The sequence below is a fragment of the Gymnoscopelus braueri genome (genome assembly GCF_963280865.1).
Source record: "Gymnoscopelus braueri genome assembly, chromosome: 24".
Classification (NCBI taxonomy): Eukaryota; Metazoa; Chordata; class Actinopteri; order Myctophiformes; family Myctophidae; genus Gymnoscopelus; species Gymnoscopelus braueri.
Genome location: NC_137626.1, coordinates 14,315,549 through 14,330,518, shown reverse-complemented (window position 1 = coordinate 14,330,518; position 14,970 = coordinate 14,315,549). Strand labels below are relative to the sequence as shown.

The following is a 14,970-nucleotide window of genomic DNA, read 5'->3' as shown; positions in this document are numbered from 1 at the left end:
AATAGCAGATCAACAAGCTCAAAACGTGTCGCTTCACGGCGCTTTTCGAGCTTGCAGATCTGCTACTTTTGATGATTTTGTGTGACGTTGTAGTATGATCAAGTTGGGTGTAGGGATGGGTCCAAATAATCGAATATTCTAATAATCGTTTGTAGGATTATTAAAAAAATATAAAATGTAATCAAAATAAATAACATTGTTTTGTTTTTTTGTTCTGTTGCAAAGGCTATATTGTTTATTTCACCACGTCTTTAATAGTTTAGTTACAATAATGTAAAAGATGTACATGCTTAATTTCTGAAAATCTGTTTATAGGCCAATGCAATGCTGTTATTGTAACCTATGAGTCAAAAAAAAATGTTTTAATTGAAAACGGGGCGTGGTCGAATATTCGAATAATCGGTAAAGGTCCTTACACACCGGGGCGAATTCTTCATGCGAATAAATACGTTTTTTTTTAAAAACCTTACAAAGTCAATGCAAGCGTCCACATCAGTTTCGCGAAGCGAAAAAGCGTCTTTTAATTATTCGGAACGAGTCCGAATTTTGCGTATATTCGCATATTCGCCGGTGTGTAAGGACCTTAAGAATAGGATTATAGTAATCGATTTTCATTTTGGTCACTTTTACACATCCCTAGTTGGGTGTTAATTTACGAAAAAAACACAAAAAGAAAGCATAATAGGAGGTTTCTGCCCCGACAGCAAAGATGTGTAGCAGGTATATGATGCTGCTGGCCCCCAGCACTGCCCATATACGGAGCAGCACCTGATGATATAGACTGGAACCCACCATTTAACGTTGGACTCAAACGGTCATCGAACGGCAACGGAATGAGAAGTGACTCTCGTAATGAAAAATAAAACGCTCGCTCCATAGGAACCACGGCATATTGGCCACCATAACGCACAGCTACCAGAGGACCATCCCCAAATGTCAGCCTGTCCTTGGGAACATCTGTCATCATTACAAATTAATCGGTAGTCTCTCAAGTACACGGCACACGCACACGCACGCACACACACACACACACACACAAGCCATAAAGAAACCTCTCCCCAGCTATGGGAGTGAGCAGTAACACCTACGTACTGTGGTATAGCATGTTATTTATGGGCAGCATGATGCGGTGTGGAGTGCGTTTAACCCATTAAGACCGGGGACACATCTGTGTCATTTTAATATTTCTTTGGCTATTAGAAAATAGCAGATATACAAGCTCATAGCCGCGCTATGAGCTTGTAGATGTGCTATTTTTTGTACATTTTTTTATTGTAGAAACTTTGTGCAAATCTTTGAATATACGTTTTAACACGAACATTTTTAACTCCGATCTGTGCTTCTGGGGGTCCCTGGAACAACGTATTTTTGAGATGGGGGTCCGCGGCCAAATACAAATCTTTTTGGGTGGTCCTTGACATGGAAAGGTTTGAGAACCACTCATACAGCAACATAAGTTTTTCAGAAAAACTGTTCAGTTTTTCAGCGAACATTTGTTACTAAAATCTTTGCTTCTGGGAATTCTACAAATGTCTTCAAAATCCTAAAAATATGTATTCAAAGATGTGCACACATTTTTACGATTTTTCAAAAAATAGCAGATCTACAAGCTCTTAGCGCGGCACTCGGTGCCGCGTTAAGAGCTTGTATATCTGCTATTTTTGAATAGCCAAAGAAATAAAAAAATCCCACAGATTCTTTCCCGGTCTAAACGGGTTAAGGGGGAATACATGGGCGAGATGATCACCCAGGCCATAATCTTCATGCTGCCACATAAGCAGGGCAGAGGGCCAAGCTCGCGTGGTGCGGTGCGCCGCTGGAACGCGGCCGCTGGAAGGCATATCGGACGAAAACCTGGAGCCTCATGAAACGGTCGATTAACTTGACTGAAGGGATTGATAATGAAGCCTCGTTAAGAGATCCATTGATGATAGATTACATGGGAGTTCGGCCTGTCGTGAAAACAACCTCCGCAACGTGATTAGTCAAACCCCTTCCATCTTAACCTCACCTGATGCAAATGGAGGCCGCTGCTCCCCGCTCTTATATGGAAAGCAATAATGTATGCTATTATAATCACATCTGCAATTACCGTACCCTGTGTAAATGGATAAGAGCATTTACATGAGCGGGCCATTACGTGAGTCCCGCGGTCGAGGTCGCGCTTTCTGTCTGGTACTTTATCCCATTAAGACCTGAGACCAGATTCTACGAATGCCTTCTAAATCAGTAGTTGTCACACTTTCAAGATTTTACAAAAATAGCAGATGTACAAGCTCGCTACGTTTTATTTTTATTTTTTTTATCGTGAACATTTGTGCAAATCTTTGAACATTTTGAACTCAAATCTTTGCTTCTGGGGATTCAATGGCTTCTAAATCCTATTTTTTTTTTTTGGCTATAATATCAGTGGTTCTCAAACTTTTTTCATGTCAACGACCCCCAAAATGATTAGCAAAAAAAAAATCTGGATTTTCCCAAAATAGCAGATCTACAAGCTCATAGATCTGCTCCTGCCAGCTTGTATCTGCTATTTTTCAATAGCCAAAACTAAAATCTAAAATGACACGAAAGCTTTCCCGGTTTTAATGGGTTATATACTGATCACAACTGCCTAAAGAGAATATAATAGATCATATATACTCAATGCTAGTATGGGGACAGAGCAAACATTTGCGGAATGACATGGCCTCAGTATATCCCCAGCTATCGTGATTATATTTCTTTAAAAAAAAAAACTGTGGTATGAGTGGTATTGTCCGTGCAGCTGCTGTATGTAAGGATATATCGTATAGCGTTTTGTAACCTCGTAGGCAAACTGCTAGATCATCCTGAAAGATCATCGATATAAATGATCTTCTAAAAAACGCACTCAATGGTCGCTTCATAACTGCTTCGGGGGAAAGATTTGGTGAGTCTATCTTTGGGGAACAATTTGTTCCTGTATAGAGTCCTTGTGCGCCGCTTGCAAAACGGTTGAAGGCTCATTTGCAGCGACTGCAAATCCGAGCGCTCTTTATAACGCGTGATGTGGGTTAAACTCTCAGACTACTAGCTACGTTTGAAAAGAAAAACCTGCACAAAATGATGCTTACATCACCGGGCGCCCCCCCTAATCGTCAATCATCTTTTGCCACCTGTTCCGCTGCGTTCAGTAAAGTAGATGGAGAGATTAAGACCATTCCCTTGAGGATGACATTTTGAGGCTAGGTAAAGGGAAAAAAATGATTTATGGCCCTTGTTGGCCTTGGAGTGGAGTCTGCCTCTTTTCCCCCCCTCCCCCCTCTCTTTAGGGGACTATAAACTTTAATCAGGTAGCAGTTAATGGCAAAGTGTAATGGTTTTAAGCACGACCCAAAGAGCATACAGGCAGACAGCAAGCAAGCAGGCTGGCAGGCAGGCAGGCAGGCAGGCAGGCAGGCAGGCAGGCAGGCAGGCAGGCAGGCAGGCAGGCAGGCAGGCAGGGCAGCCAACAGGCTAGTATAAGCGGGCTGCCTGAGCCCCTCCACAAATAACACCGTCCCCTCCACAGCGAGGCTGTTGGGGCGATACGGGGGAGGATGATGGGGGGATGGCTGGGTGGCTATAGGAGACGTCTAGGTGTCTGTTTTATCTCCGAGGGGAAGGGGCCTGGGCAGACTGAGGGATAGGGTTGACACTGGGGGGGGGGGGGGGGGGGACTGAGCAGTTCGGGTTCTGACTTGCCGAGGGGTTCGAATTCTGGGAGGGCCGGACAGGACAGCTCAGGTTCTGGGATTCTGGGGTTCAGTTTGAGTTCCAGGGGTGCTGCATAGCTCATGCTCTGGGGGTGCCAGACAGCTCACGTTCTAGGGAAGTGGTTCCCAAACTGGGGGGGTTATTTTGGGGGGGGGGTCCCCAGATGATTAGCTTAATGTGCAACATTGTTTTCTCACGCAACAGTAAACAGTATAAGTGTATACAGGGTATCTGCACATTTCTAAAGTTACAATGTAATGACTTTTAAGACCCAAAAGAGGCCAAATTGTCAAATATTACGCAAGAAAGAGGCAAACATTGTAAAAAATAGCCGATCTACAAGAAACAAGCAGTTCAATGGTTCTTCAATGGTTCTTTTTTATTTTATTGTGTGTCTTAATAGACAAATATTTGAAAATAGCGGATATACAAACTCACAACACAATGCGTTGTGAGCTTGTAGATCAGCTAGTGATCTGGTCTATAGGGGAAAAAGAGTGGATCAAGTATAGAGCCTTGGGACTCTATACTTGACACCGGACAAAGAAGTATATAGGGTCTAAGTGGTTAAGGGTTCTTTAAAGAACCTTGGTCGATCTGAAAGGTTATTTCTTGAACCAAAAATGGTTCTTCTGTGGCATCATTCTGAAGAACCAGCGTTCGTATCAGCTGACACCTATATTTGTCTGTGTGTAGCTGAAGCAGAACTCGAGTTCCGCCTAGCAACACATCAATGGCCCAGCACAGGGCCTGCATGCCCAGTGAACATGAACCCATTTCTGTATTCCATTCTGTCGATTCAAAGTCGTTTTCCTGTCAGTAAGTAATACGTCTTGTTTTCTGTATTCTACTCCTCCCTGTCTGTGGCAGTAAACTCTGTTTACTCCTCAACTCCTGTCTGTTCTTCCCCGCACTTCGGGTCCCGCTCCAAAACCCCCTTCTTACACAAAGAGTTTGTTTGACCGTCACGCCCGCGACGTGCAAAAAGGCGGGTCACATTGACACATAACAGTCCTCCATCCATCACACAGCTACCCCGTTCACTTTTTCGCCGCCTTAGATCCGAAGTGACAGAGTCACTCATCCTGTATTCTGTCAGGGGTCCTCGCCAGACGCGAGCGGGGGGGTCAGGTGAAAGAGGAAAGAGGAGGCCCTGCCAAACGAGTCGTTAAAAAAAAAGATATCCAGAGATTGTTCGTTTTCGTAATAAAAATATAATCACATCCACAATTACAGCACATTCAGCTCGAAATGCACGAGTTCAAATTTTTTAACCCATTCAAACCAGGGAAAGCATCTCTGTCGTTTTAGATTTCTTTGGCTATTCAAAAATAGCAGATATACGAGCTCATAGCGGCACCGAGTGCCGCGCTATGAGCTTGTAGATCTGCTTTTTTTTTTATCGTGAAAAATGTGCGCACATATTTTTACATATTTTTTATAACGCGAACATTTGTTCCTTCTGGGGATTCTTTTTTCATGTCAAGGACCACCCAAAATGATATGTATTTGGCTGCGGACCCCCCCCCATCTCAAAATATTTTGTTCCAGGGACCCCCAGGAGCAAATATTTGAGTAAAAATGTGTGCGTGTGTGATTTGCACAATTCTTTATTTTTTCAAAAATAGCAGATCTACAAGCTCGTATATCTTGTATATCTGCTATTTTTTAAAAGCCAAAGAAATCTAAAGTGCATGACACAGATGCGATTGCCGGATTGAACGGGCTAAAAGAACGGTAATAGCTGGGGACAGATAAAGGAGGAGGATGAAAACAGGACACTGACTATTATTTATCCTACCATTCTGACACCGTTTCATTGTCGGGGTAAAATGGTTTCGAAGCCAGTCGGATGAAAAGGTCAGCAAGCCTTGTTTAACAGCAGCAACAAACACGCCTCCGCATTATTATAGCGACAACACAGACAATAGAGACAACAGTCAGTTCCAGTGAGTACCATGAGAGAAATAAAGGAAGAATAAAAAGGTTATGTGAGATCAGACGTGTGCGTGTGTGTGTGTGTGTGTGTGTGTGTGTGTGTGTGTGTGTGTGTGTGTGTGTGTGTGTGTGTGTGTGTGTGTGTGTGTGCATGGATTAAAGCCAAATCAAATCTCACGACTGAAAATGTTTGAATGACCAAGTCCTAATGTGCGATTTGTGAAACAATATGTGAAATGATGATGTTTTTTGTAATTTTGTTCCTGCTGTTCTACATACAGCCAACCAGGTGAAGAAATTGCAGATCGAGGCTTTAACCGTTGCTTTTATATGAAATATCCAAGGCTAAGATTTTATGGAAGACGCTTCTGAACACATTGCTAGTTTGACCACTTCAAATGCTCTAATCTTAAAATAAAGACCAGAAATAGCCTGTCTACAAGCATTGAGAGCTTGTAGATTGGCCATTTTCCGCCGTGCAACATGCTTCCATAGAAGACATGCTGGCTTCTTTGGAATCCAGATGACTGAACTTTAATCTGTGTGTGTGTGTGTGTGTGTGTGTGTGTGTGTGTGTGTGTGTGTGTGTGTGTGTGTGTGCGTGAGTGTATATGTGTTCATTTATAACAGTCACTCTCAACACTTTCTGTAGCAGGCCCCACTTGAAAATCTTGAAAGTGTTCGCGGCCCACCCATCTGACTACTTAACGCGGCAGCCGAATGGGTGGCCCACGTGCATTTCCAGAGCATGTTTATTTTTTAATGATCAATCAATCCAATCAATAGGGATCAATTAACACATTCCACGCCAGAGTTTAATATCATAATGTACTCACCAGTGCCAGCGATTATTATTATTTTTTTTTTTGTTTTCACGTCGACACAGACCTCGCTAAATACCTTAAGATCGCGCGTTAAACTGTTTGTAGACACACAGGGTAGCTGTGTGAGTGGCCCAGAGAAGACCGTTTCGATCGTCGATCGGCCATTTTGAAGTTTATGTTAAACAGCGATCAGCGAGGAGAAAAACAACAACCGAGAAAATGGAGGATTAGTGGGAGCTTTAGAGCGGAGGCGGGTGGGAACGAAAATCTCCGGATACGGATATTTCCGTTTCCGGGTGTGCTACAATGAAATGTGTCGTGGCGAGGGAGGCCTACAATGAAATGTGAACCTGCGAAAAAAAAAAAAAAAAAAGACCACTTCGCGTAGATCTACGCGACTGGCACGCTGTGCAATTATTTAGGTTCGCGTAGATCTACGCGATTGGCACGCAATGTGTTAAGAGCTCTGGGCTGAGCCCCTCCCCCCCCCTCCCCCCTACAGGCAGAGGGCGTCCCTGCAAGGGGATGAATGTCAACATAAACAGTGGAAACAAAACCAAAATACAGCCAGAGGGAGGTGTCTTTCGGCATGGAAACACACACACACCAGCACAATAATATAGTGTCTGATAGAGGGAAATGAGGGCTAAAATATATAAATATGTAAAAAATATGGTACAAGTTACCTAGTTTTCCTTTAATGCTATGTTATCATTAAAATCGTAGTGTTTCGACAACTATTCGGGCGAGGTCCCCACTTGTAACCTCCGCGCGGCCCCGCCAGTGGGGCCCCGGCCCGCAGATTGAGAAGCGCTTGATTTATATAATGAAGCCCGTGTACAGGTAATGCTCCTCGCACACACCCCTGTCTCCCCGAGCCGCTGCTCTTGCTGTGTCAACCTTGGCTGTGACAGTGGCGGTGGCAAGCAATCTGTCACCCGCTTTAACCCTTTAAAGACCGGGAACGCATCTGTGTCTTTATTTGGATTTCTTTGGCTATTCAAAAATAGCAGATATATAAGCTCATAGTGCGGCACTCAGTGCCTATTTTTGCTATTTGTGAAAAATCGTGAAAAGTTTTGCAAATCTTTGAATATATATATATATATTTTAAAGCAAACATTTGTAACTCAAATCTTTACTTCTGGGGGTCCCTGGAACAACATATTTTGAGATGGGGGTCCGCGGCCAAATACATATACATTTTGGGGGTCCTTGACATGAAAAAGAAGAACCACTGATATAGAAACATACGTTTTTTTTATTTATTATTAGAATCCCCAGACGCAAATATTTGAGTTACAAATGTTTGCTTTAAAAAAGTAATATATTCAAAATATTTGCACACACTTTCACGATTAAAAAAAAAATAGCAGATCTACATGCTCGTAGTGCGGCACTCGGTGCCGCGCTATGAGCTTGTATATCTGCTATTTTTTTGAATAGCCAAAGAAATCTAAAAATGACACCGATGCGTTCCCGGTCTCAATGGGTTAAGCTCGGGCTTAAATATTTCAACAGCCTTAAGGAAAAAGTGCTGAAGTGGCTCAGTGTGAATTCCACTACTTAGCAATTAAAGCAGCCCTAGAAGACACAGCGACAGATGTGCTATTGACTGAGATGCTCCTGGTAGGAGAAAAGGTGCAGGAATCAGCTTTTAAAAGGGGCTTTTTTTCCATTCCTCTCTCTCTCTCTCTGACAAAGCGGCTAATTTCTTAACAATGCAGTGTCGCTCATTTTTTTGCTAAATCGCGTTTAAATATAGCACCATTAAAGAGATCATAAGTCCCGAAACATAAGTCGGCTTGCCGTTATCGTTGCCGTCAGTCGGAGACCTTGTATCTCCATGTTTCGGCTTACTTTTTTCGTAAATTAATCTCCTCCTTCCTCACGCAAGAGTGTCTTATAAAAAGTAGTTAAAATAGATTATCTACAAGCTCCGATGTTGTGAGCTTGTAGATCTGCTTTTTTCAAATTGTTCTTAAAATAATGATAAAAGAGGGAACAGTTTTGGACTTACGATATTTCCACGCAACAGCAACGATTATGTAAAGCTATTTTCCAGGATGTTGCAGTACCCGTTATGGAGGTCAGTCTATATGTGGGATATCAAAAGCAGCATTTTCCCCCACCAAATCCAACCCTATACTTGGAGGCCATAGCTTATGACATCAGTCCTGTATATGACAAAACAACTTGTGAGAGTTTGGCGATCTTCATATACATGTACAGGTATGAGCATCTTGTCCCCTATCCCATTCCCATTATATTTTATATATATATATATATATTTATATGATGAAGGATAGGGAATATTGTACTGTGCTATTTATGATAGCACTCGCCCCAGGTTGTCGATCAGATCACAACAAAGATAGAAAGGTGGAGTTTTCAACCATTTCAACTCACCTCTGAACCCCCACCCCATTGAGTTTGAGCCGTGCATTATGGGCCTGAGGTCTTTACCTCCCCCCCCCCCCCCTCCCTCAGACTTCGACCTTGCAGCTTTGAATTCTGGGATACGTGTGAAAATCTCAGAGAACAAAGACTTGGGACTTTAAGAGCTGTGTTCTCAAACTCTGCATCTGTGCAAGACATCATTCTATGAACCATATCTCGAAAAATGGTGGGTCATACCGCACAACCAATATGTCAATGTGTAGCTATGATTCCCTGCTTTCATATGACATGAAAACAAATACTAAAAATACTAAAATGCAAAAATGTTAGACAACTCAACTCTATTCAAAATGGGTCACATTTACTGGCCAGCTATACATGTGTGTGTGTGTGTGTGGGTTGGTGGTTCAGAGACACACACAAGGAATAAGGAGAAGAAAAGTAGACGGTGTACAAAACCCAGTCCAGTCGTGGTAGAACCACGCGCCTCTCGCTCGCTCTCTCTCTCCTCGGATTAATAAAAAAAGGTGCACACGTACGTACACTACGCGCTTGCTTCCATTGTGTGCCTAGAGTAGAGCACGCGTGAAGGCACCATGGGAGCTTTCCGCCGAGGATGACCCGGACTTTATTACATTATATGAATAATGTGACATTTATTCTTGCATCAATATTCTTTCATTTTCAAAGAATATGGGTACGTGAGGGGGGTGCAGCACCCCTAGTTCCCACAGCCATGTACTGTATATAAGCAAAAGGTGGACACGCACAGACAGACATACAGACAGACAGACAGAGATAGAAAGAAGTAGGGATGTTTCTTCTTACCTGTGACGGATAATTCAGTCGTCCTTCGCACCACGAAGGTCCCGAACTGTAATTCACACGTGTAATTCCCAATGTCATCTTCCCGCACTTCCTTGATGGACAGCGTGTCTCTCCTCCTTACGATGGTCTGTCTCCACTGCTTTGGCTTGCATTCCTTTATTCCAAAGAAAAAGAGAAAAGGACACATGCATGTGTCACCATGATGTTATATATACTACAGTATATCGTTGGTGACGGGTAAAAAAAAAACCTTGTATCTCCATATTTCAACTTTTGATAATTGCTTTAATAAATTAACCCATTCAATCCGGGAACGCATCTACTTCAATTTTTTTTTTTTAAATGATGTTGCTATATATATCAGTGGTGTTCAAACCTTTTCATGTCAAGGACCACCCAAAATGTATTTGGCCACAGACCCCCATCTAAAACATATTTTGTTCCAGGAACCCCCCCCCCCCCCCCCCACCCCCTAGAAGCTAAGATTTGAGTTACACATGTTTGCTTTAAAAATATATATATATTCCAAGATTTGCTAAAAACGTTGTTTCCAATAAATAGCAGATCTACAAGCTCATAGCGCGGCACTCGTCGCGGCACAATGAATGAGCTTGTAGATCTGCTATTTTTTAATAGCCAAAGAAATCTAAATCTAATCTTTTTGGGCCTTTTATGCCTTTATTGATAGGATAGTAGTCTGACAGGAAATGGGGAGAGAGAGATGGGGAGTGACATGCAGCAGAGGCCGTTGGGATCGGGACTCGAAACCCGCGACCCACTGTCAGGCTACTTTGGCGCCCAGGTGCCTGGATCCGCTACACCAGCGGTCCAGGCGATCTTTCCTCACTGTTGCAGTGTGCGCAAACTCAGCGAGTGAAAAGGCCTCCACACTGTCTGTGAATGTTTGTGCTGAATACTAGCCTAAAGTGCACGCTGTTAGTGTTATACACTTCAATGAAGGAATGAGTCCATATCGGTGTGGTTCGAGTTGTTCATTTTTACTGGACATGGAACTGCAACAAGGCAGTTTAAACACACATAAATGAATAGGCTCTAAGCACAGCAGCCATATCGGAAAGTAATAGACCGCCGAAGTCTGACGTCATTTACACATCCTTTGTTTGTCTACCTGGTTCGCAGTTTTCCACCCCCGTTCTGAATCCCATAGACGTATTTAATATCGCGTCAAATAAGAACTGTGTTCCAAAAATAAACAAATGACCCCGGCGTGTTGACTCTTATGGATATGAAGCATAAACTGACGGTGAGAAAACGCTAATGTTACTTCCGCCGAATTAGTTACATTTTCGCCAGAAACAGACTGTATCAAATATAAGTGACTGACTATCATAAACGATATAGAACCTCCTCCCTGACAATAACGCCGACACGCGGTGTTTATTTTTGGACCACAATTCTTATATGAGACGATTCTAAGATGACCCAATGTTATTCTCCATAGAGAAATTACTTCCGCAAACCTGGGGATGAACGAGTCACGTCAGGACTTCGGTGCTCTATAGGACTCTTTCTTACTTCCTTAACAGGTGTTACCAATACTACTGATTAAGGCTCCGTTCCACTCTGGTCAAACAGAGTCAGGGGGCTGATATTGAGCATGCTGACTCACTGGAAACACCAGTGGGTCTCAAAGTGTGGTCCAGGGATCCTCATGGTTCCTTGAGGGGGTTCCAAATGGCCCCTTACTGGTGTATAACAATGAGAGTGTACAAGTGGAACCAAATTGACCCGTAATGGTCCATTTGGTTCCATTTGTACACTCTCAGAGTTATGGGGGTCCTTGAAATTAAAAAGTTTGAGAATCACTGTGCTAAAAAATGGAACAGATCTGGAGCCTTCATTATATCATTGGTAACACCTGACTGACTATTATACTGCAACTGTAACTGCACAAATAAATAACATCACATTTAAACAAAAAAAATCTGTTTTACACAAAATAACAAATACATGACACAAAATAGCTATGTTGGTTCTAAAATAGTATTTCTATTAGTGAGGGGTAGAATGCATTGACTATTCACAGCACAGAGTCACAAAGTAGCAGCTTGGGGTCTCTGCAGCCAGTCACCACCTCAAGTTAGCTTTAGCTGCTAGGCTATTATGCTAAGCTAAGCTGCATCATGGAGGACTGAACAATACAAAACAAACATTGTGAAGTCAAACGGCCAACTATTCCACCATCAAAATACCCCCTGGTCATATTCTTCTTCATGTGGCTCAGTTAACCCACTTTATCATATCTCACCTGCAACAAGACAGTTTAAAACACATAACATGAATTAAGACATGTTTCTGTCCAGTCATGCTTCCATGACATGACAGGATGTGCTAGCTTCCTCATTGACTGACACTCAGAAACCTGTAGCGCTCACTGGAGTGTAATGCCCCCTTGTGGCGCGGCAGAGCTATTGTTCTGTATGTGTTGTCTTTGGCAGGATTGAAAAACAGACTATTTTAGTACAGTCTAACATTACATAAAACATTAGTTATCATAGAAACATAGACCAAAAAGGTGTAGGCTGAAGCCTGAGCTTATTGTGCCTACCCTTTTCACCATTGTATAACTCTCAAGAACTTTGTAAGAAAATACCACAAAAAAACAAACAACAGAAAACAACAGAGACAACAACAAACAAATATAACTACATAAACGAGAAAAACAAAAACAAACACACACACAAAGACAGAAAAAACAACAAAAATATATATACAAAACAACAACAGATCACTTGGATTTTTAGACTATGAACTCGGATATGAATATGAAATAAACAACAAAAATATAGCTCAATAAACAACACAAAAAATAGGGGGTGGCTTAGGCTTATCCTACATTAGGAATATGTGAAGAGTCTCCGATCCATATTCCAATCCATCAACTTCATAGTTATCCTGTATCATGTGTTATGCAATCGCTCCATTTCTCTGGTATTTTACTGGTATTAAACCTCAGCAAGGTAAGTGTCAGTAATGTTAGCGATGGCTAGCTCTATTCTTATATCTTGCAGGTATGTTTTTTTTTTGTTTTTTTTTTAACTTATTTTTATTTGTGAAACCATAGTGTACAGTATACTAGCCCCACAGCACAACAGTTCTCCCATTCCCCAGTCCCTCCCCCCCAACCCACTGAAACACAAAACCAAACAAAAACAGAACAGTAATAATAAAATAATAATAATAATAATAATAAATAAACAACAATAATAACAACAACAACATCATCATTATCAACAAATGGACAGCACCCATCATAATACAAATCTGTCCACACATCATCACTAGCCACATCAATCAATAGCCTCATTATCCAGTTGAGAAATCAGTGGACACCAGAGGTCCTGGAACATCTGTCCCCGGCCCACATACATACAGTGTATGTCCCTCAAAGATCAACTTCTCTAGTGGAAGGAGTTGAGCTATCTGATCCTGAAACATCTTAAAAGTGGGCGAAGCTTCATTTTTCCATAAAAATGAAAAGTATCTTATAATAATTAACATTACAGGTATGTTTAAGCTTTTATTTCATGTTTACTTAGCTCTGCATTTTTTTGTCAGACATACTCTAGTACGTGTATGTCTTGAGTCTTTCTGCGCTATTAACTCATTTTGGACAGAACATTTTTTGTGTGACTTTTTAGCTTTACTGAACAAAAATCCGGAATAGAAAGTCGGGTAGAAACCTCATATATCCAAACCTGTTATTTTTCAAGATCAAACATAGCAAAAGTAAAAGATCGACAAGCTTGCGGATCTGCTTTTTATGCTTTTGTGTGAACTCACTTTTTGGTGAAATTGACATTTTTGCCTCTACTAATAATAATAATAATGAATTGCATTTATATGGCGCTTTTCTAAGTACTCAAACTTACTCAAAGCGCTTTACAATGGTTCATTCATTCATACAGGGGGGGGCATTGGGAGGTGGAGCGGCGAACAGTCGACGCCAGCGTCCCCACTTTTCCCACATTCACACACCAATGGTGGCAAGCTAGCGCCGACCGAATCATTGGAGGCAATGTAGGGTTCAGTGTCTTGCCCAAGGACACTTCGACATGTGGACAGGAGGAGTTGGGATTCGAACCGCCGACCCACGGATCAATGGACGACCTGCTCTACCTCCTGAGCCACAGCCGCCCTGACCCTACTATCCTAACATTGCTGCATCATTGTGCCTTATTGCCCTGTGTTCTAAGCCAAACAAAATGCTTGATACATGTATACCAAAAATGACTTAGGCAAAAAGTGCTTTTAAGCCAACCTTTTGACTTAGGCAGAAAGTGATTTTTTTTGTAACGAGCATTCTAATAGGCTGAAAACATTGGCAACTAGAAAAAGTGCTCCTCGGAGCACAGGTCTCCGCCAGGTCAGGTAGGTTATTGTGGGGCAGCAATGTTCGGAATTTGGCAATCAGGATGGAATATGAAAAATCGGACGGAACCATCTTGACCACTTGACTATATAATGGGTACCGATTTGCATGATGTTTGGACACAATTTGTAGGAGTAATAAAAAAGGTGGCGCTATAATAGGGCAATGTTAAAATGGTGGCATTTGTTCCTCAACGTAGTGCGAATGTGCGAGCAAAGTTTAACTGCAATCGGACGCTGCGTTCATGATTTGCGGCATTTTGTTCAAAACGGGCCACTCCTGCAAACTTTAGATGTCAATTTTAGTCAATCAGGATGGAATATGAAAAATCTAACAGATCCGTCTTGATTACATGACTATAGAGATCATGTGTACCGATTTGCGTGAAATTTGGATAAAATCTGAAGGCTTACAATCAAAAAATGTGTTTTACATAAGACGGCCTCCTGGTGGCTCTATAAAAGGCAAATGTGAAAAATGCAAGGCAAAGGTTTTTCCTTGGCCTCTAGAGAGTGTGCATACAAAGTTTTAAACAGATCCGTACAGTTACAGTATAGGCAAAAACACAAATCGGCCTGTTATAGCGCCACCATGAGGCTGATTTAAAAAAGTTCAAGTAGCATTTCTTCCTTGACGTAATGGGAATGTGCGTGCAAAGTTTCACGGAAATTGCATGCTGTGTTCATGATTTGAGGCATTTTGTTCAAAACGGAGCACTCCTGCAAACTTTGGAAGGCAATTTTAGTCAATCAGGATGGAATATTATGAAAAATCTGAAAAACCTGTTTAGTTTAATGACTATAAAGATACTGTGTACCGATTTGCGTGATGTTTGGACAAAATCTGTAGGAGTACTGTCAAGAAATGTGT

At 41.9% G+C, this 14,970-nt stretch overlaps 1 protein-coding gene across 1 annotated transcript in view; it reads right to left on the bottom strand.

Moving 5' to 3' along the window:
* Positions 1-14,970, bottom strand: part of LOC308080139 (interleukin-1 receptor accessory protein-like 1) — a gene marked incomplete at both ends in the record, with an annotated part of 619,302 nt that overhangs the window by 330,389 nt on the left and 273,943 nt on the right. The window contains one exon of the mRNA XM_080421907.1: positions 9,708-9,861. Within this exon, the coding sequence (XP_080278033.1) occupies positions 9,708-9,861 (154 nt within the window). The remainder of the gene's footprint in view (positions 1-9,707; positions 9,862-14,970) is intronic.